Source organism: Mycetomoellerius zeteki, unplaced genomic scaffold (assembly GCF_001594055.1).
Source record: "Mycetomoellerius zeteki isolate Tzet28-1 unplaced genomic scaffold, Tzet1.0 scaffold58, whole genome shotgun sequence".
NCBI lineage: Eukaryota > Metazoa > Arthropoda > Insecta > Hymenoptera > Formicidae > Mycetomoellerius > Mycetomoellerius zeteki.
Window position 1 is genome coordinate 615,703 of NW_017257588.1, and position 24,980 is coordinate 640,682.

Here is a 24,980-nt window from a genome sequence, read left to right on the forward strand (position 1 = left end):
CGGAGAGAAGCTGTTCTGCAAGAGACGACAAAGTGCGGATAGAAGAGAGTACATACAAGATGTAAGAGGCCACTTAAAAATCGATATCCGCACGCTACATCTTACCACCTTAGCTTGACATTTATAGCAATGCGGTTTACAGTAAATACTTTATTCAAGATAATATCTCTGCGATCGAAGACCACAGCAGTGTTGTTCGATCTTGTAACAGATAAGAGGTCGAAATCTCACGGTGTGTAGACAAAACATAATTTTAACCGTGAGATGTTAATAATTGAGAATCTGTCTTTTAAAGAAATATATTCTTTTAGACATATTTTCAAATATGAACTTAAGAATAAAAATCTATTTTCTGGGGGAAAAAAAAAAGAAATTATTCTTTTTTTATGTATTTCTAACAAATATGTCTCTCAATTATATATATAATACATCTTCCTTGTAATAATCATAATTATTGCTGTCCTAGAAATCAATAGTGTATTCATATAGTTTCAGACTGAACATCGTAAATAGGTATTTTTTCTTATAACATGAAAATAAACAAAAACTTTTTAAAAATATCGGCACGGCAAACTCACGTAGCACTGGGATACACATATGACCGAATACCGAATGCTTTGTCGTTAGATAAATAAAAAACTGATTTTTATATATGAAAAAACTGGCAATTTACTCTTGCTGAATCCACATATCTGGGTTATTTACCCAGTTATTGATAACAAATCTCCTTCCGGCGAATATTTATCACGGCCATAAAAATATAATTTATCGAAGTAAATAATTAATGCTATGTATCATAGTTGTATTACAGTTTTTCACACTCTGATTAACAATGTTTCAACATTATTTTTAAATATTCCGTATTTGTCCCGTTCAATCTTGTTTATAAGTATCTAATTAGATGCTTAATTTTATCAGATTGATGCTTTCACAGAAAAAAAGTTTTTCGAAAAATCTGAAGTTTTTAACGCGTAGAATTGCGTATTTTATTTTGTTCCGCGCCAAAAAATAATCGACAAAAATTTTTTTCATTCCCACGCGCGTCTCAACAAAGTTATATATTGAAAAAAAAGAAAGAAGATAAAATAATACACATATTTTTCAATCAAATTATTAAAAAATTGATGTTAACAGAATGTCACAACTCGAAGTACATGTTATTGAAGTATAAATAATATTTACGTATATGGACCAAGCGAAAAATGTAAATGACGCAATCGTAATATCCTGGTTAAGAGATAAATAGGATTACTCATATTCGTGTAAACAAGATACAATACAGTCGAAATATGTACATATATTCGTCGCACATGCTGGAGAGAAGTAACTCCGCGGTTAAATAAAATGTAGGTTGGAGAACGGAATACAAGGAGCTACTTAGTAGATATCACAGCTGTGTTTCGTATCGTCGACGTTTCATAAATACAGAGGACCGCATTTACATCCCGTTGCCGATGATGGCGAGAACGCCCGAAAGGAACGAAGAGCTTGTCTGATAAACAAGGCCGAAAACGACAAATTGTAGAAATAGCGCGTTTTGCAATAGCAGTCTGATATCGTGGAAAGACACCGTACGTTTCTCTCGGACGATCTTACGTTGACGCGGCGTGAAAAAGCAAACGCCGTGAAAATACTGCACGGGGTGTACATACGGGAATACATAACGCAGGGGAGATATAAGACGCGACAGAAGGAAGCGATGTTCCTTGTAAGAGGACAACGTGTAGACGACGAAAACGCGAGGATTTGCTTGAGATTTATGATTACTGGCGGCGCTTGCACACGGAAATGTAAAGTGCGAGGGTAAATACAAAACACGAATGCAGAGCTGTATAAATAAATATCAGGTAGAAAAAAGTCATCTCCGGAAGCATGATAGCGAATGCTGCACATAAAATATAAAAATGTGCAAACACATACGAACGTAAATATTCATTGCTGTCGATAAAGTACATATTTAAACTACCATATACGAGTACATGGAGAATATCCATCAGCTATTATATTATTATTCTTTAGTTACTATATTTAATATCAAGATGTGGATACACATTGGACAGTTCCTCATGGATATTTCCAGTAACGAAAAAATATCTGAATTTGCTCGACAATTTAAAAAAAATAACACAGTAGTAATGGAATATCCAACGAAATATGTATCATTTATACAATCTGGTTCGCTGAGTAAATGCGACGTGTGATCGATATGATACAAATGTCCAACAGCATGCTCGGCATCACGGTACGGCCCGTTAAACGTGAAACGCGAACAGGACGACCGAAATTTGTACTCAGTGGAAAATATCCGACGATGACGTGGACCACTTGTAAAAGCGCGTATTTCACTTCCATCCACAAAACACAGGCGGAGAAGGGACTGGCATTTTGGGGCTGGCGCCGCGATCCGGATGCTGAAAGTATAAGACGCTAGGAAGATTCGCGTCCCTGGTACGAGGACAAAGTACGGATGAAAGAAGAGTGGAATACAAAGTCCTACTTAAAGCACGGCATCCCTCGACCGCAGTGCGCGCGGTCCTTTGAGATTTACTTCGCACGTCTAGCTTGGAAGATTTACCTTTTAGAAGTTATCTCGGCGCTCGCACTTAGGGATTCCCGTGTCCCGTGGCGTGATTTAATCGGTAAGCATTAGCATAGTCTTCCTAGATGAACCGCGGTAGAGCAGGGTAATATTATTAGCGCAACAATCTTGCATAAAAGAATTTTACATTAACCCTCCGTAGCTAACGGTCTATTTGACTCACAAGGGGGAAGTTTTATAACTGTCCGGAACCGATTTGATTTTCCACGAAATATGTTGCTAAACACGAAAATCTAAGAGACACGTATTTTTTTATATGTGCTCTAACTCATGTTTAAGGGGTGAAACACCTCTTTGAAAAAAAATGGTATTTCTATTTCGAGCCGAATACCGTCGGAACTATAAAAGATGAAAAAAAATTTTTTTAACAAAAGTTGTACGGTTTCAAGAGTACTTCAATGTTGTGAAGAAAAAAACATTTAAAAAATTGTTTTTGTTTAACAATTGTTAGCGCACGTATAAAAAAAATACGTGTCTCTGATTTAACAACATATTTCATGGAGAATCAAATCAGTTCCGGACAGTTGTGAAACTTCCCCCTTGTTAGTTATAAACCTCTTTATCAAAAATGTCAAACAATTCAATTTTATTTATGTTACATCTGCATACTTGAATTATTCTTATTAAAATACTTCATATTCCTTTTTTATAAAAGTTATGTTATTTTGGTTACTTAAAATTAATTTGTGCCTTTTAATTAACACAGTTCAAACGGGTTAGTAACTGTATTATAGATTTTATATCAGCTCCAGAGGATTAAGTGACGTACTTTGAAAGGTAAACGCGCGCCAATTTCTCCAACCTGCATTGAAAACTCTGTGAGATTTTATAAAATCTCGGATTTGTTATTACGATAGCTGTGAACTTTACTGACGATAAATATGTTACTGCTTATAATGAGCCGTCAAAAGATTTTGCAATGGTAAATACTTGGAATAGCAAATAGGCAAAGTGAGATCCTTAAAACGAAAAGTACTTAGCTTTTTCTTCTTAAGGCAGCCTTTGATGTTACATTTTTCAAATTCAAGATTCGTAGGTCCGTAGGTTTACAAGAAATTAGCTTGACGGTTGCAAGCTGATTGAGGGGATAGTAAATTATAATCCCAAAGGCGGTAATCAACTATCTTAGATTCATTTTACCTGAGAAGAGCATTCATATATGCATTTATCGTAGAGCTACTCATTTTCAACTGGTTTCGTCTGCGAGAGTCTTACATTTTACGAAATTTTCTTATATCCATTGATTTTCTTGAAATAATTTCTACGTGACGTATATGAAAAATGTATAAATCTACTTTCGTTAAATCCACATTACTGTAAGCATCAATTTCGTTAAAATAAATGACCAGTTTTACTTTTATTAAGATTGTATATTCAATCGATATGCTAATAAATTGAATCGACATTGAATATAAATTAAATTGTAATTAAATGTTATTAATATTGAAAAGGAGAAAAATAGAAAGGAATAGAGAAATATCGCGTTTCTATATATTTCCACGTTTAATTTATCGTAATTATATGTATAAGAGATTATTTTATATACATTATAACAGATCATTTAAATAAACATATTATGTTGGAACAAAAGTTCGCAGCGTTACTTCATTTATACCATGTTTACACGTTTTTAAAAAATGTTTTTAAACAAATTTGAAATAGTTATGCCATTCGTTAAAGCACAAAGTTTCAGTTAAAAAAATCTGCTTTTTAATTGCGGTATACGATGATTTTTAATAGAGTTATGGACAGTCAAAGTCAAAATGCTCATTTTATTTATTCCGTGATAATTCAGTAACAAAAAACTTAGAAACATTTATAAAAAAAAAAATTTTTTGTAGATTTGGACATGTGACAGATTTATTAAATAAAAAGAAAATTTCCCATTTTGTCCAGCTCGTAGTTTTCTACATGTAAAAATGATTAAACTCACAGAAACTTAAAAGACATGTATACATATATGTATATGTATATAATAATCTCCTGAAGAGATTATTATAATTTAGACGATCAAGCGTTTTTATTTATGACACGATAAATATGTATTAGTGAATTTAAATTATTTTAACAAATTCAATTTATCTTGCTTATTAACAGATATAACTATAAAGAAAGTAGAATATCGGGCAATTAAGAGCACTTAACAACGCGGTGATTCGTGAGTAATAATAAAGTCACGTATTTGGAGATCTTACATGGTGATTACAATAGTCAAACGTTTCGGCTTCATTCAAGCCATCTTTAACGATGTCAGTATAAATAATTTCGAAATAAAAATTCAGATTGATCAATTTTTACTTCATTTTATTAACAGATATAATCACATGTAGTTTCACTCTGTAAATACAACTCAATTTTCAGAGATTTTAAATGAAACACCTAAATTCATTCCCTCCTCTGCGCAGTGTAACAAAAACCGAAATATGATCTCACGTTATGCGCGCATACATATATGTAGGATGTAGCTTTTTACTGATTAAATCTTTATTTAAAAAAAATCTCGTCTCTTTAGGTTACCTATTTTAAATGAATAAAAATCACTATTTCAAATGAAAAAATATACTATATTATAATTGTATCAAAAAGTAATCCAAGCAATGAGAAGGTGTTTTAATTAAAATTAAATTTTAATTCAAAGGCTGATTTAACAAAACGGTTCTTCATTTATATCGTTTATCATCAAATGAAACATTCCTATCGCTTAGAAACTGTAGAATGAAAGTATGCAAATTATTTAATTCCGTTCGAAGTAGCGTCGTTACCTTCGGCGGTGAATTTCCGCAATGTCGCGGGCCATCAAAAATTACGATCGTCTTATACATATTATGATACTATCAGGACGGCAGACTCGAGTGAGCTTGTCCCCGACGAGCTTAATTAATTCACGTTTTTCCTCGTAATACTCAAATTCCCGACGCGAAATCTCGAGGTAAATCATGGAGGCCCGTGGCGGCTCATCGGAATTTGAGGGAATTCCACGCCGGCTTAATATAATCACGTCCGAGTGACGCTCTCGAAAATCGAGATGTCAGTAGTTGCGGTTCGCGGATGAGAAAGGAGAGGATTGGCGTTACGATGGGAAAACTAGGATGTCCGTGGGGAGTGCATCCAACTTAACTCGCTCGTCCTCTTTGGCGACCCTGGAACTATCTCGTTCTCGATCAATGCCCTGCCGTAGAAAGGGTGATATCGAGATTCTACGAGTCCGATTGTCGATCCCTTTCCATTTCCTCCACCACGGGGGTTATCGACACCCTGTCAACCGCTTCGCGCATGGCCCACTTACAGAGTCGATTCTCGATGGACAATAACACCGACCTTTAATGGAGGTGCGGGAAAGACGCCAACGGGCGATACCCAGGCGTTATCGCGACTACGGTTTCGCGAGTAATTACGTTGTGCATGTGCGAAGTTACGGCGCGGAGAGCCTTTCAGCAAGTGCACCGGAAATTTGGCGCGGATTCGCCGCTTATCGGCGACTGCCTTCGGCGGTTGTACATTCGTTACCAAACTACGCGATCGTCGGTATTAATTAATATGGTTAATTGGAACCAAGTGCGCGATGAAACATGGATTTATTTATTCGCTTTTTTTTACGAGAATTCTCTACTGCAAAACATATTTCCGCAATCGAGTTTTGCGAATTTAAATTTGCAAATTGACAAAAGCGAGATTCGTATTATTTTAAACTTTATGGGGATAAAGTATAATACAACGAAAGTAAATATTTCGAAATTTATAGAATTATGATACGCGTTTCTCCTCACAACATTATTCTTTACAATTATTCCACTGCGTTATCATGAACGGGACGAATATTGCGCGCCACGGGCCAGCCCGTTCGTTAACTCACAAACGAAATTTTTAATTTGTGCGGTAGACCAAGTAAAAATGTACTCGACGAGCTTCCGGCTGTTCTACCTGTATTGCAACAGATATTCCACTTTGTTTGATACAAACCACGGCCTTTCGTTTGATCATAGTTAACTCCAAAATAAAACTAGCACGTCTATATTCAGCAATATAATTTCATGCGGTAAATTGTACCAATAACGCGCATAAAAGCAAATCGAGGAAAGTACATATTATATATATAGCTCTAATTTCTTGTGTGAAAAAAGCTATAAATACGAAAGATGAAAAATTACTCTATTAATTATAATAAAGGGACTGAAAATAATTCGTTACTTGTAACAAGTAACTGTAACGGTAACGTAGTTGCATTTTTTTTAGTAACGGTAACACATTTTACAGAGTTACTTTTATTGTTATTTTTTATATATTCAATCTTCAATCTTTGACCGTATTCATATTTCATTCTTATTTCAAGACTGTTTAAATAATGTTTTTAAAATTTTAATATACCTCTGTGATTGGTTTATTGCGTCTTAAGAATGCTATAAATCAATCACAGAGTTGTATAAAGGTGCGTCCAGACTATCGAGCGGCGAGCCGAGCCTACGTTCATATTCAAAGCTTTGATGTGAATTTATATTCATTTTGATAATGGATGTAGGCCCGGCTCGCAGCTCGGACGCACCTTAAAAACAAACTTTATGAATACCAATCTTTAAATTTGGTGGAAGTGATGCCATGTACTACAAATTTTTATTATGAAAAATATTATCTCAGCCGGATTGTGTTTTAAGATCGAAAATTTAATCGGCGCGTGGTTTGTAAAACTGGATATGTATATATATATATACAGGGTGTCTGGTAGCGACCGCAAAATATTTCGTGCGTGGGTAGAACAGACTACACTGAGTCGAAAAGTCCTGTACCATTTTGCGGTGTCAGCAATAGTTAAGGAGATATTAACGATTTAAAGATAACCGAATAAGAGCGTCCGGTCGGCCTACTACTGCCGAATGTACAACCCACCGGCCACGATCGCACGGCGCGCGGGCCGCTGGGAGTGGGGATGGCCTATCAGGCGCATCGTGCCGTTCGAGCTTAGTGGCTCGCGGCGGTCAGCGGGATGCTTGCCCCACTCCCCGCGATCGGTGGGTTGTACATTCGGCAGCAATAGGCCGGTCGGACGCTCTTTTTCGATTATCTTTAAACGTTAATATCTCCTTAACTATTGTTGACACCGCAAAATGGTACAGGACTTTTCGACTCAGTGTAGTCTGTTCTACACACGCACGAAATATTTTGCGGTCGCTACCAGACACCCTGTATATATAAATTCACTCTGAAATATTATTATGTACGAAGCTTAACTCGAATCGAAAAAATATTTTCTTTTTTAATTGTATTTTTAGTTGTATCGATCTAGAAGTATCATTGTTTTTTATTACTTTTATTAATATTTCAATAAAAAGTATTGTAGAATATTTTAGACTGACCTTGTTTTAGCAATAAGAAAGTAACGGAAAAGTAACAAATTTTAAGTAACATGATCACTAAATATTGTTGATCATTGAATACTATTGATTACTTTTGCTCCACCGCCCCCTTCGGAGAAATATTACTGCGTGATCCGTGTATAGGCGAGCGCTTCTTCACGTTGCGAATGTGTTTTGCGAAATGCAGCCCGCGGCGGTTTTATTTGAACCTATGAATCCTATTGTTGAGTTCCCATATGTACACTCGCAAGACTATACAGTATTCTCGTACGATGAATTATTTTTCCTGTGCGTGTGTGTATACGTCAAAAACAAACAACTGTACTTACCAATCTGGCAAACGTTAACGAGCAAAAAATTTTTTTTATCATACGAAATCGCAATGAAAAAGATTCTAGTTTAAGGAATAAAAGGATTAATTCATTCATTTATTTAATAAACAATTGTGTGAAAATAGAAAGGTACATACGATGAGAATTAAAAGTATTAAATATCACGTTGCAAAAGATTCACGTTTCACAGCAAATATAATACAATGCAAATTTGCTAAAATATTAAATCTAAATTATACTTTTGTGCGACTTTCAAAATTTCAAATATTATCTCTTTTCTGCTTTAATTTAATACGTAATATTTTGGATGCAATTATTATTATTTTTATGTTATTTCCGAGCACGACGTTGAATCCGATTTTATTATATGAATTAAATCCTTTCTTTATATTATCTACAACGAAATACAAGAAAATAGTTAATCTGAAATTGAAATCAAATTTTCCTGGTGGAAGTCTTTCCATGACCTTCCACCTGGCGCAATCATCTACCTTATGTCACGAGTAATACGCGGCTTATTTGTATCCACGTGAAATTTCATTCGACGCATCCCAACTGTAAAGCGCTAGAGCACAAAATGCCTCCCAAGATATCCTGCAACGTCGAGCTTCATCGATCAAACCGCCGCGCGAGAGAAAATATAACTTGTGATACAAAAAGGTAATATATATTTTACGTTTTTCTTATATCAACTTCTAAAATATATATAATATTCACGAAATATTATCTTTACTTACTTCGTGTTTTTATTACTCTATTACATTTTTTTCTTAGCAAAAAACTTTATAGCGATCGTACATCTATCCGGTTTATCTAAGTAAAATCACATCATTCGACATATTTTATTTCTCTTATTCAATACGGTCGATATATAAAGTCTCACGGTTTTGTTGGCAATGCCGCCATGACTCGGATTACATTGTACATAAGCACTAACTTCCGCATTTCAGGCAAATGTCGTTGCAACATTTTATTGTTTTTTCGCACCAACTATTTTATGTTACGGTGTATCCTGCTGAGAGAGAAGATACAGATTTCCGATGTATTGGTTAAAATAGAATTTCTCAACTGTAAATTATATCTTAGTATACCTACTGATTCCTTGAGAAGGAAAACATCAGTTTCTTAAAAAATCACGTGAACAAAATAAAATAAAATCACGACAGAAAGATTTAAGTAAAACAATTAAAATCTCGAATATATATTATACATATATATGTTCTCTAAAACTTTTAAAATGAATTAAAGATTGACAATTGAACTATTTTTTTCCATATTGGCTCAATTTTCACTCTTTAGAGTGAGATCTTAGAGTTTTATATTACACTCCAAATAATTTTGAGAGTATAATATATTCGATTATTTCGAAAGAAATGCCGTTGATATATGCTAATTATAGAAGACAATAAAAATTTGTTATTTTTATTGTTACTATACACAAGGGATATAAAGAAATATATATTAAAAATACAAATCATTAATTTCAGTTCGACTAAATTTCCACAAAACGTTAATTGTGTTTATTTCTCGAGTGTTCAGAGATATTTGAATCTGTGGCAGATATCAATTTTCACGAACGTCGCTCCTTCATCTTAATACCTTAAGTGCACGAGCTCGTCTACGTGCTAGAATCGTTTACACCCTCTTAATACTTACAGCACATATGCATACGTGCCAATGACATTTACGTGAACGAGGTGCGTGATACAATTTGCGTGATTTAGTAAAAGAATATTTGTAAAAATTCGCAGACTTATTCGATTCAAATAATATGCCCGTTTATATTTTATTTTCACACATTAATTTACTATTTCGACTTCTCTTAATATCGCTACTTGATGAAAAATTAAAAAAATTTTCTTCTTTCACAGTATCTCTCTCTCTCTCCTTCACGGATCTTTCCTTTTGTAAAGTTAATGCGCTTCACAATTTTCAAATTTTAAGATGACAATTTTTGAAACGTGCTGAGTGGAAGTTTAGATCAATAACTTTTACAGTGATGAAAAATAAGATCTCTCTGGAGAGGTATTAAACTTTTTTCACACCGCAGTACAGTGGACAGGAAAATGAAATAGGATGGGCTATAAAATGAGAAAAACGCTTTACGGTACATCTCGTAGTATCTTTTCCCAACGATATTTTTCCTCATTTGATATTGGTGATGACAAATATTTGTCTGGCTGAGCACGTTTACGACTTATATGTGAACATTTTTATTATATATTTTAACCTGTAGTTTCTTGTTAAGTTGAATTTGTATGAAAACTGCCAGAAAACGCTATTAACGTTTTGATTTTTCTTATCTTTATTGCATGTTCGGATATACATATATGTATACATATATGTATGTATGTATGTAATAAGTTACAAAAGTATGTAATAAGTTCTAAAAGTATGAAAGTATAAAATGGAACAACTATTTTTATTATTAAAATGAAATAACTATTTTTATTTTTCAATATAATCATCTTTTATATATATTTCAATATATTTTTGAAGAACAATATGAGCTTTTCTATACCACTAAAAATATATCTGAATTTTTATCCTTAAAATGATTTAACACTGCAGAGATTATTTTTTTGTATAGAAAAATTAATTCATTGTACTAAAAAATTGAAGTAAAATGTGATTGAAAAATAAAGAGTATTGAAAAATAAAACCGATACGAAATTGTTTCATTTTATTATCTTTTTTATATTCTTATGTCAGAAATTTGTAGACCTTACTACATTCACAATAATTGAAATGTAAAGTTTCAAATTGTAAATGTTCAAATATATTGTACTCTTACTTATATTATATTTACGCGGACGTGTCACCTATATTTTCTGTGAACGATACGAAGCACGTTTTACTTAAATTTCATCACGGCATATTGGAACTTCGAATAGATTGGCATTATTTTACATTGCAGATATCAAAACGGCTCATGTGAGATAAGCGGCAGTCTGATTTACTCGATACAGAAAACCGATCCAGCGATTTTCTCGGACTACAATCTCTCTCCCCCTTTCTCTCTTTTTCTATTTCTTTCTCCCTTTTTAGCATCAGCAATAACACGTCCACTACCTATATTCACGCAGGGAATTTCGTTTACCGAGAAATTTTATTTTCCGTTGTTCGACGCGATCGAAATGCAAACTCTTGTCGCCGTTTCTGGCATCGCATCGGTACTTCCGGTTCGCTCAACGAGACGCGTTATGCACATGCATACGTGATTCTTCCCCGCGATATGGATTTACGGTAACACCGAGGAGGAAGGAGTATTCAGACGACGTGCCCAATATCGTAGTTCCCCGCTTTTTTATTCCTGAGTTTCTCGCGTGCCTCCATGCTCCCTAATACACTTTTATGTTTGTACGGACTGCTTTTATACTTCCTCAGTTCAACATATCACGTCAAAATAAGACTTCTCTGCTTCTCTATATCACATTGAAATAAGAATACATCATGAGATAAAAATATACTCCATTTATAGAAGTTTAATCATAATTAAATCATAATAAAAGGTTTTCAAATGGAGAAAATTAACCGACTTACACCGTTTGTCAATTTCAAAGTAATTTTAAATTAATAATTTATAATTGATGAATTAAATTATTCTTGATCCTATCTTTGAAACAAAATTGTAAGGTAGGATCAAGAATAATTTAATGGATGAATTAAATTATTTTTTATCTTATCTTTGAAATAAAATTTCAGACAGAAAGACAGAATTAAGAATAATTTAATTTGTCAATTAAATTATTTACGAAGATAAAGATTAAATAAAAATTGAAGGTATGTCTTGACTATTTTTTTATCTTGCACAAATTGGCATAACATAATTAAATTTCGTAAGTTGATCGACAACTAAAGTGCAGCTAAACCGAACGATAGACGTTATTCGCATCGCGCAAAAAGATGGCATAAATTTGCGCTTGTATTTAAGTTTGCACAAACGCACAAAGACAGTTACGTCATGTTTATACTCGGGGAGTGTTTCCAGAACTTCAGGAAAATATTTTAGTATTTGCGTTTCTCCCCCGCATGGCGGAGGGGGGTCAAGGGGGTGAAGGGGGCAACGCACCAAGAAAGAGGTTACGGTGCATAAGCATCTCTCTTTCGATCGCGCGCACTCGCTTCGATGCTTACATTCGTCTGGAAATATATACATAGTTACGCCAAAGGGAACGTTTATCCACACGCAATGTGAGATTCTCCCAAGGAAACATGGATTTGCAAGTGTATTACATAGCATGCGAGCGCGAAGAAGCTTTCTGACAGGGCCCCTTTTTTAACCTTGCTGCTCCGTCTATGCAAACACACATCTCCCGTTTTCTCCTTCGTTTGCTTTATAGAACGCTTTTCGATCGCCTTTTATTTCTTTTTTCTTCCGCCTTCCTTTCTTTTTCTCTCTTTCTTCGAGTTGCCGCAAGAGCTTTATCGATTTTACAAGGTTGAAAGTAACGGAAATGTCGAGGGGATAAATCCCTCGTGCAAATAATAACGCGAAATAATTTTTGTCGTGTTGTCGGTATTTGTTAACAACATTGCTGTTGGATATGAATAAGTGTGTTTACGTTTTGTTTGAAATTAAGCAAATTGATCTATTTATTATCGGTTACGGATTATTTGTTTAGTGATTTCAACTTGGATGGTGCTTTGACCGCAACAAGATATATAGTGAATCTCGCAGCAATGTGATTAAAAGTAGAGATCGCTGTATCGCGTAGCAATATATCATGCCTCGAAGCATCCGCAGAGAACCGTGCGGAATATAATCTTCATGCCCTTCGTATCAAAGGATCCTTCTCTCGACGTGAAATACGTTCTTTCCGCAAAAGTTATTGATTCCCTTTATGCAATCCTATCTATGTATGGAAAACAAATTTCGGCGATAAGATGTAGCATGCACTCGACAATACGAGTTTAGAAAAAGCAATCATCCAAAGTGCCAAAGTTGTGCGTCATTTATGTAAGAACTTATTCGCCGATCGACCAAACTGACTTCGCATGTTCGCACGCTTGTCTTTCGATCTTGGTCTCGTCATCATTCTTAGTGTTTTACATGTCTTTTGCAACGTCAGATCGGCCGAATGCCTACGCTTTCTCGGATTCAAGCTATGCACATACATTTGCCATGAGGCAATACGATTCGACGAAGGATGAAGAAACGTTTCGACAAAGCTGCCAGTTCCCAATCTCTCGCTATTTCTTTCTTTCTTTCTCACGCTCTTGTTGCCCTCCCATCGGCTTTAGAATGTCTCGCACGCTTCCTCGCTTCGTTTATTTCCTTTACATCCGGCGCGACTTTCGATCCGCGACTTTTACTTTGCCATGCCAAGCGGCTGTCGAAGTGTTTTGTAATCCCGGAAAAGACGTGCCCCGCGAGAAAATTGATTTTACACCCGGGCGCACGTTCTGTCATGTTCTAAAATGCATCCAGCATCTTCGAGGATGGCAGATAGTGATCCTTTTCACGCCTGTCATATTTTCTCGAATCTGAGATATAATGTATTGATTATAACATTGGCTAGTGATTCAGTAACATGTTAAGCCGACAAAATTGGTTATTTGAAAAAACCTACAAGTTAAAAAAACCCACCTTTTGAAAAACTGAAGATACAGTTATTATACTGTTATAAAAATTAGAAAGTTTCTTTTTAGTTCTCCAAACATTAGATTTTTTTACTTATGGAGTTTCTTAAATAATCAATTCAAATTTGATTTCATCAAACTAACAAGGAAATCAATAAAAAATTTTTACATCTAAACGCACACAAGAATATATAATTAATCATATATATGTATAAATTTTAATAATTAGAAATTATTATTTTTTTTTGTTGTTAGATGATTGGTATCATTTAGAATTATTGAATCTTTAAAGAGAATAAGCATTTCATATATTAATTATAAAAATTAATGGAATAAAAGTGAAGATCTGTTTCCAAATTTTCTTTGACACAGGCGAAGTAATGAGCAAATGATTGCTTAATCTGCTTCATTATTGCGATATTAGGAAATCGAATCTTTTTAATCACACTAATATTGCCATGTAAAATGCATTAATCTATAGTTAATGAAGAACGAGACCACAGGGCATATATGCAATATTTATTATCAGCCTCATGCTGTTTGAACCATTCAACCGTACTCTCAATTACCAGCAAATTTCACTTCACGTGGTTGCGGTACTGTAGGGTATTCGCGAATTGTATATGCATAGTTAAACTTAAATAAAATTAAAAAAAAATTTTAAGGTAAAAATGAAGTAATCCTCAAATGTGGCTAATAAAATGTATTTGTCGCATTTGTTAAAACATAATTAAAAAATTATCGTTTTTGCTTGCAGAAAGAGCAGGAACATTAAAAAAAATATATACTTTAAAAGTATATATATACTTTCATTCCTCTATCAGTTACCAAAATTACATTTAAAAATTAATATTACAAAAATTTAATTACTCAAAATATTCAAACTTATTTTCTGGAAAGCTTTTTTTTTATTGTATCGGTTGTAGTCAATAATCTATTTAAATAAATAAATAAGTAAATATATATACATTATATATTTCTTTTACTAACTGAGAAACAACATAAAATTATATGTACACTTGTAACTTTAGACGTGTATTTTATAATTCATAAACTTTGAAGCGTAAAGTGCAAAATTAAGTACCGATGGCACGACGTGTTATAATTATTGAATTGCATGTGAATTTGCTTTTTTGCAAAATTCGAAACATGGAACTATCAAACATCTTTTAATTACGCGTGCACAAGGACACAAGTGTGTTATGTGAAACTATGCTTTAATTGCATAGCGTACTTCTCAAAACTGTCGCAATATACCAGTGATCGAAATTCGTGATAAATGCCACATCATATGACAATTCGTCAAAAATTTCGTAGCTGCATACTCCAGTCGAATTAAGTGTTTTCACGTAAAAGCCATTTAAATCGCGATTGTATGCGCAAAGTCCTCGGCGCGTTTGTATAGAACGCGCATATACTAAACAGAATGAAATTTAGTTGGCCAATTACCAAGATAATAAGCTTTGAAAATTAAGCATAATAACCGGCTGGTTTGGCTCGCGAAAGGATTATCAATGCAAATGAAATCAATAAGCGGATGAACGAAAGGTTGGCCGGATTGCGCACGGTTCACCGAGTTGTGCGCCGCTGTTGCGAGAGAATTTAATCATGATATTTGTCCATGATACTTAATATTTGTGTTCACTAATTGCCACGTATTATATATATCTGCAATTCATTTTCCCTACGTTAGTGTCTCTTATATCCGGTGCGTGCTATATTTTCGCTTCGTCACTTCTATCTCATTTTTCTGCATTATGTTTTCACTTGATCATTATCCCGTGCCGCTCGCTCGCAACTATATTTTACGAATGAGAACTAAATTTAATGTTGTTAAAAGTGTTTCCTCATTGTCACGGACCGTTGTTGTTTCCTACATATGTGAGATTTGAGCAAATTTCCTGTTTGCAATATCTTTTTCTCGATAAGAACGAGACGACATAAGACTTTGAGAGTAGCGCAAATACGGTGCCCAGGGAAAACTTTATTTTCGAAGGTTTCCAACACGATCGGAATTCGGATCAGATCGTGGGAAGAAGTTCGTTACTGTAACGAACCAGCAAACCTTTTACCGGACCCGTGCGCGCCCGACTCCTTAATTTTGTTCTCCAAGTAAAGAAGCGTCGGGTCTGTTATTGGGCAAATCCACACACATACACACACACACACACACACACACACACACACACACATGCGCGAGCGTTTGCAATGAACAGGCACAAACTTCTTTAAACGGGCGACTGTATGAGCGTGAAAAATATACTTTTTAAGTGCCAAACTTCGCTATTAGCTAGCCCTTTTCGGGTGATTTCGCAAAACTTTCGAATATTGGTTTCGAAGAAATTGTTCATGTACTTCGCAAAAGTTTTCGCGACAGCTTGACTAAACTTCTAAGGCATAAACATATAACGCATAAATAGATATCATGTAAATTGAGACATCTGCTTAACGCGAATTTTCAAATAAGATAAAGAGAAGCACATTGTTTGCAAACCCATTCGCTTTATTGAAGGAATCGAATATTATACATGATCTTTTTATGGACAGATCAATTTATACTTCCTTAAATATTACATGCTCGTTTGCTACAACGACAACGTAATTAGTAAAACAAAGTTTTCCAGAAAACTTATAAGTTTGAATCGTTAAAATTAATTAATTTTACATCATTAAAATTTTGTATTAATTTTATTTTGCAATTAATTTTAAAATACAATTTTAGTATAAGAACTGATTGTGGAGGAAAAAATATGTTCCTTTAAAGTATGTTTTATTTCTTTTTTCTTTATGTTTGTCTATATTATCTACAGGTAGGCGTATCACCCGGCGCGTATTGCTGGAATTAAAATTGATTTGGTATCTTTTGTCCTAAACCGAAGTTTTGTCCAGATAAGATGTTCCGTTGATAAAATGACTATATTTAACGTAGCATAATTGGAGAATATTCTTATTTTTTAGCATTGCGTTTCCTATTTGGAAGAAAACAGTGTTTTCATTCTTTTCTACGAGCAACTAAAAAATTTTTTAATTATGTCGTAGCAAATGAGCGAGTGCAAACGTTTTTTCTGCTTTTCTTATTATTGTCGTACATTAGATGTGAACGATTGATTAATACATGTGGAAGATAAAAATACATCTCTTTCATTCGTGTGTACTAAATTTATATATTTTTCATTCTCTTCTCCTGAGGAATAAAACGTCTTCTATTTCTTTTCCTATATGTATGTAGTTAAGATCTCAGTAGCTTCGTTTCCAACTTTTTGTTGCAGACAGAAGTGCATCTACTAAGCTTCATTAAATATAAGAGAGTAAATGCACGTATTTCCACAAACTTTACAAATATTTTCTTAAAATATGTCACAATAGTTTAACCGAGAATTCAACGTATAAATTTTGAACAACGTAAATTTTATTTTATTCATTTTATTCTCATTCATGAAAATTAATGTTCGATAGATCGTGTAGAGTGTTTGTAGAGCTTTCTTTGGCTTTCACAGGAATCAGTGTTGAGCTGCAAAAATTTGCATTTTAATTTTTATACTATCATTTAGAAGTTCTTCTCAAACTTCACGAGACCTTCTGAAATGCAAGATCTTTGCAATAACAGAAAGAAGATTCTCGGTAAATGCACTGACGCTTAAATAAACTTACTACGAAAACATCATAAAATTACAATGGAATTAAAAGTATGCGGTGATAGCTTAAATTAAATTTTAACAGCTTTCAAACTATTATGCTCAATGCTATAAAAATTATGTAATCTCACACTTATAACTAAAGAGTAACTTGGGGTTTTTATTGTGAGATATTCCTTTAAAAATATCCATAATGTAACGCTTAGTTTATCGTCCACAATTAAAATCCCTGCGGATAAAATTCTAGTGTATTCCGGCAAAACGGAAATTTTCTTCGAGTCGCGAACAAATTCTATGCTTATGAAATCCTCAAAGGTTCGCTTACTTCATGGAACTTTACAAGTCCCATCTCACGGTTCTCGCTGGCATCTGCGTAGAAATTTACGCGCGGTTTCGCCATAACGTGGCTATCGATTCGGCCCGTCTACGAGAATAACCTGCTTTAATGGCATACTGAATCGGTTTAACGTCTCGATAGACACCGAAAAGGATTTCGCCCTCACGAGGAACGCCGTCGACGCTTTCGTCTAATGCTTTCCAAAATTTGCATCCTAATCTTTGTAAACCCCGCAGAGATTACCGCCGCCATCTTCTTTCATCGTCTCAAGGATTTGCTTAACCTCGGCTTTCTTTGAGAAGCGTTCTACCGCGATCAATATAATATTTTACAGAATCTCTCTTAAAGTGCATCCTTTGTAACACAAAAAATATATTAAGAATATGCAGAGCATATAAATTATACTTACACCGAAATTACCCAGATATATATTAATGTTTATTATAATAAATCAGATATCTCTTAATACTAGAAGTACCTATGTTTTATTCCTTAAAAAGATCAAGTGAATAAATTACTGTGAAAATAAAGAAAGTAATGAAAAACTAAATATTTCATTAATGTAAAGGATCCTCCTCCTCAGTCCTATTGCTCGTGATCGAGCGTGGTGACTTCTCTCGTATACCTGTAGTGCGCACGTTGGTTGTACACAGTCAAATAAAAAATTTTAGAATTCCATTTTTTTACACAATTTATTATTTAAATTATTTACAAGAAATATAATATTAATATAAAAAATAGAAACGTAGTAATGATCGCTCAATAAATACTTCTTGTATTAATAACACGGGAAAGATTAATAACCGAGTATACAGTAATTGCACACATTATTAATGGCATTTAATGGCAAAAGATCATCATCGTACATTCTTCCGAATGATAGGCCAAGCGACATCTAATGAGTTATACAAAATTATATAAAATTATGTAAGTTTCAAAGTCTATTAATCAGAAAATTATCATAAATGTCAGTGATATTATTGGTACCTAGAAACGTCGCAAGTTTCGGAACGTGTCGTGAAGGGGTAGCTGCTAGATTGGCCGCTAATCAAATACATAGACGAGGGTAGAAGATTTATTGTAAGTAAATACAATTAGGAGTTACGAGTGCCTTCGAGTAACCTTTGGCCCCAGCTGACGCTAACCCAACTACAGCGAACCTGACCTAACTAAATAATCGAATTAGAGGCGCCTTCTACCGCGATAGCATTCTCTCTCTCTCTCTCTCTCTCTCTGTGTGTGTGTGTGTTACTAAGTCCATTTCTCGTCTTCTCCTCATCCGCTTCTAACTTACATTCGACACGATCCCCGGACCGTATTCGCAGAATTGGTCCAGGGACAGTAAATTGACTGTGGCTTAGCGATGGACCCGATTTCTCAGGTATTGCAACGGTTGTTCGTCGACACGATCTTCGCAGACGAAGTTTGAATGGGAAATTAGAGGATGTCGATAAACGTAAGAGATCTTTAAGAGCATCTGCGAGATACCGTAAACTGCTAACATAAATTTACTTATCGCTAAACATGTATAGGCAAAATAAATAGGCATTAAAAGATATGTTGAATTTTATCACTTGTTTTATCACACTTTAGGATAATTAAAGCATCAAGATATTGAAACGAAACACTAATTTATTATATGTATTTAGAAAAATGGTGAAAACAATTGATTTATCCTTGAAAAATTAATCATCGAGTTATTTACTCAGAACTTGTTATCAAATTTGCAAATATGTACTTTAACTGTAACATCTTCTCTAGATATAAGTGTGTTTACTTTTATTTATTACACTGCTCAGGATGTTTTCAGGATATTCTTGAGTATTATTCCATTCTATTCGTACGATTATCATGCCGTGCAATTACTTCTACTACTTTTTACAACAGTAGTGCAATATACATACATAATTGTTCTATATTATTTTACACTCAAAGTAACATTTCTTTAGTGCAAAATTATTTTTTATCCAATAGAAAAAATATAAAAGAAATTATTGTTTTATTTAGAATTTGTCTCATGCTTTATTATTTGATAATTGAATTTGCGTATATAATTTCGCTTTGATCAAATTTTTAAAACTTTTATTTTGGATTGTTCGTTCCTATGAAGGAATAAAAGAACATCACTTTTCCATAATCCTCCTCGGCGAGAATAAGCATTACTTTGCCTGAGGACAAATTCGTATGCACAATGTTTCTCACAAAGTGCGAAGTTTCTTCGCGACGAAGTTGGGATATCGATACTCGGTGATTCGACGAAACACTACACTCTGCCTGCTTTCTAAACAGCTTTCGAGCACGACAAACGATCCCTTCGATTCACGATCGACGTCTGATCAATCTCGACGAAACATCGCGCTTTCTTTGAGAATGCGACTCCTCTCGTTGAAAATATATACAACTTCTCTCTTCGTTTCAGAAAGTTTCCGAGGTTACAGCCGCTCACGATAACGAAACTTTCGTTTGTCCGACTTTCTTGCGAGGAGTTCGCACTTTGTGCAATGATATATTGACACGCATTTCAAATATAGACTTCTAACTTTACAGCGTCTCTCAGCTACGTTTCCCATCATTTCGAAGATTAATTTGGATGTTAATAGAATTTTTTGTACAATCAAGATTAATTAAGCTTCCATCTGCAATTATATTTTTACTTCTTCTATCTGTAAACTGGGTTTTTTAATCCAGTCCAAGTTGTTTTACTATTCTAGGCTTTCAAAAAATGTAGAAAAATTCAGGATTATACTTTTCAGTTTTCTCCTTGTTACACATTATCAAATAATTTTCTCAGTTATTTTAGTAGGGGGAATTGGACTTTGCTCCTCCTTTATTTTGGAGAAATCTGAAAGTAAAGTGTCGCATGTGTCGAAAAAAGACTCAGATTGTAAAAGGATTAAGCAGGAAATATGTGAAATTTTCGTTATGTAGAAAGAAAATAAAAGATAGTAATTAATAAATAAAATGATTATCAATTATATTTATTTTTTATTTTATTTTATTATTTTAGGCTATTATGATATATCAAGAAATCTGCACTGGAAAAAGAATTTGATTGCATTTATTGGAATTCTGGCTGAAAATGGACAAATAAGAATTTTTTTGTTAATTCTATAATATTATAGTTACAAAAAATTATAGTTACAAAAAAATAACTAGAATATTTGATTGATATAAAAATTTTCTTTCTGATTTGTCTATTTTCAAAAATTTTTTCTCAGCAATTTTTCTCAGTATATCATTTACAGATTGCGGATAACGCAAACGGATAAGCGATCGTTAATTTATAATGGCTGGCAAATGGCTACGTCACCGCACATTCATCGCGAATTATTCGTTTTATATCCGTCGAATTTCTTGAAGCCCGTTTGAAAGGCCCTTTTTATTGGCGGACTATCGGAGAAACCGCGCCACGTCCGATAAGGGCAGCCCGTCAATAAAAGCGCATCGGTGATTTACGAGCCGTATGTGGAATGATGACAAAAACAACACCGCAATAAATTGCGCGAGTACATCGGCCCCTGCAGGTTATTTGCTGTATATCACTTTGAAAGAATCCGTAAATTTGCCTGCCGCGCGCCAAGATCCTGTCGTAAATACCGTGATCGTAGCATAGGTCGACGCATAGCGAGACGAACGGCAGGCTTGCGCGACGTAGGTAGACTCGTAGTAATTTATCACGCTAACGTTTTCTTTTATTGTCGCAAGCACAACGCATAAAAGCCGGCGCCGGTTACGTGCGCATACGAAATGGACGCTAACATGTAAAACGCGTGTGTTACAGGATAAACGAGAACACAACACGGTCCCAGTTCCTGGCCTACTTCAGCTTCTCGTCCAAAGCGAGCACGTCCGTCGGCTGGCCGGTGAGGGGCGGACATCCGGTTAACAATACGGGTAAGATGTTTAGCTCGCTTTTGTGATGAAAAATGAAATTATGTTACGTTCTAACGCTTAGCTTCCGGACGTACATTTTCCATTTGAATTTCGCAGAGCGCATTATTCAACGCTGACAACTTTAGTAACTAAATTCCTGTTTTCTGGCAGTGTCAGAAAACTGATTTTCTTCAGAATTCATATCAGCAATTATTTGAAATGTAACGAAATGGCTGTTTAAAATTGCTAAATTTAACCCTTCATTGCCACATTATGAGAACTTGTATCCTTCATAAAAATAAATACATTATGAAAAAAAATTGTTTTAAATCGAAACATCAGACATTAAAGAATAAAATGGTATCAAACAAATATATGTATCTTTATTAATAAAAAAAAAGCAATATAGCAATAGAGAAACATTGGAAAAACAAAGGGGATGCTGTATCCACACGGAAAGAACAATTTTGCTGAAATATCTAAAAATTTAGTTAGATACAGTTCTGAATAATTTTGTTAGTTCATCAAAAAATATTTGTGTAGAAAACTCAAGCATGATGAGCAATACTGCAAACAATTTTTATATTTTTATATTAAGCAATCAGCTATTCTACATAATTATTTTGGTAGTCCAACACAAATTTTTTTAATTAAAAAGAGTCAACGTTAAGAGTCAACGCAGGAAATTGTTGCGAAAATTGATTTATTATATATTAATAATTATATGTTTTAACTATGGTTAAAGTCCTCTTCAGTAATTACAATAAAACAATGGTTAAGATTTCTACGTCTAGTTGATAAAAACAAGATAATTAACACACTATACAATGTAAGATTTTTTCAAGTCTATATTTAGCTAAATTTTTAGATGCTTCAGCAAAACCGTTCTTTCATTCATGCAGAAAGGTTAATAGCTGGAGAAAGAAAAATTAACATATTGAGAATTTTGTTTTACATCGATGTTTTTGATATCGATGAAATTGTTTTGGACATCTCATGTTATCGCGAAACCGATAATGTGCCTAAAGTCATGAGGCAATCACGAAAGCGGTGATCTGTTGAACAAGAGAGATTATGGTGCTACGTAAACTTGGTCGCCTGGTTGCTCTCGTTGCACGTCCTGTTTCGGACCGCTCCTATCATAGACTATTGCTCAAACTACACGCCAACAACCTAGTTCACTATCGGCTCCCCCATGACGGTAACTTCATCTTCCTGTAAATTACACCCCTGTGGTGTGGTTTATCACGCGGAATGTTCAACTGCGCGGGCAATCTACGTAGATAGCGTTCTTCTTAACACCCTCGTGACATATTTACGTGAACTGACAAAAGTAGAGTTTTCTGATACCGGCACGCAACTATACTTGCGCGCGTTGCCTTTTTCCACGTGGGAACGAAAAGCGAAGCGTTTCGGAGATTCTCGGAGTAAATAAAACTTCTCCCGCAATATTTTTTCGAACAGAAACGGGCACATATTCCCTCATGAATTAGAGGAGCAATTTTATTCGGATCTTTCCAAAAGCCGCGTGGAAACGGAAACAAACTGTTTAACTAACTCTCTAAAGCGTAAACCTTGCAGCATGTTCGCAAATTATCGATGCGCGTTTTGCATGTAAAATTGAGTTAACCTTGTTCCCCTATTCGATTAAAGCATACGTTGGTGAACGTTTGTCAAGCCTCCAGCGTGTCTTTTCTAAAATTCACGACGAAAAATCAGAAGCATAACGAAAAAGGCGAAAAATGAAGAAAGAAGGATAACTAATTTGTAACGTTAGTTTTGTACACGTTACGTATTCTTCTCCCGCGATGCGAAAACCAGATGAAACGTTGGAACGGCGCAGCTTTCGGGCGTTCTCGTCCACGATGACAATTTTGAGACCGAGTATCGGTAATGGTGGAAATCATGAATAGTGAATGCTGCAGAAAAAGAAGTGACCAGAACGTGCGAATTTACTTGCATTAGCAACGCGAAGGGGTAATTTCTCCCTCTAGTTAGTGCGAAAATTATACGAGCTTAAGTGCGAACCGGTCCGCGCTTTAAGCGAAGGAGGAAACGACGAACCGCATTTGGCTCTCCCAAGCCATTTAGCCATCGAAAGTGTTAGTAATCGAAAGCGTTAACGGGCTGAATCTCGAATATCGATCCTTCTCGGGGGCACAACTGTGCAATCTCCATCTTTAAATGCAACGGGTTTCTAATCTTTATTGTAATCGATGCTTCTCTGTACAGTTCTAGTCTGAATTATCTTTGAGATAATCGTGAGTTTCATTTAGAATTCTTTTAACCCTCAACTACATGAGTGGGTCATTTGGACCCGGGTGAAAATTTTAGTCTGTCGCTATTTTTGTACAGTTAATATTGCATAGTTGAAGTAAGGGAGTAAAAAAACATAGAACCTTTCTCTGTTGATCGCCGTGATGCAATTGTTTCGTGATTATTTTGACGTTATTGTGATACAATAAAAGTTTGGCTTGGATGACTTCGATCCGTCAAATGTAAATTCGACAGATTTTTGCCGAAAGTGAAATTTCGTTTTTAATAAGTATCTATTTTTATTAATTAGTGCTGTATTCAAGTACGTGTGTTGTCTCTTCTTATAATTAAAACATATATTCATTATCAATAAAAGCATTTTTGGGAGAGCGTCTTGGTGAAACGATCGCTCTATTTTCTCGGTTGTAAAATCGAGAGTAAATAATATCGAAATCGTTATATACAGGGTGTTTCCAAATTAAATGGCAAAACTTCGGGAGCGTGTAGAGGAGTAAAAAACTAAGAAAAAAAGTCCTATAGACATATGCTCGTTTTTGCTCCGTTTCAGAGAAATCGAAAAAAAATGTTTACATTTCTTGCCATATCTAGCACCGACATATTTGATTACATTTTCCACTTTCTGTTATGAATTTGTCAGTCGCTCTTTGAAAGCCTTTAACAGTAGATGAATTTTGTCTTTTGCAATATGCCGCGTACGTATTCTAATAGTGAATATGCTGATATGGTTTTTGTATACGGTTTCTGCAACGGTAATGCTTTAAAGGCGGTGCGAGAATATGCACGACGATTTCCAAACAGAAGAGTGCCAAACCGAAGAGTGTTTATGTTGACATTTAATAGATTGCGAGAGACTGGATCATTTTCAATTCGACAAGAAAACAACCGATTTCAAGCAGCGTTACGAAGAGATTTGCAGGCAGGGAATCGTATTTTACAACATTTTGACAATCATCCTGAGACCAGCGTTCGGAATGCGTCGGCTGTATTGGGAGTGTC

At 34.7% G+C, this 24,980-nt stretch overlaps 1 protein-coding gene across 3 annotated transcripts in view; it reads left to right on the forward strand.

The window, feature by feature from the left end:
- The window catches only part of LOC108728164 (uncharacterized), a 273,603-nt gene that overhangs the window by 165,953 nt on the left and 82,670 nt on the right, over positions 1 to 24,980 (forward strand). For all 3 annotated transcript variants that reach the window (XM_018456583.1, XM_018456584.1, XM_018456582.1), the window contains one exon: positions 21,616 to 21,728. In XM_018456583.1, coding sequence (XP_018312085.1) covers positions 21,616 to 21,728 — 113 coding nt within the window. The remainder of the gene's footprint in view (positions 1 to 21,615; positions 21,729 to 24,980) is intronic.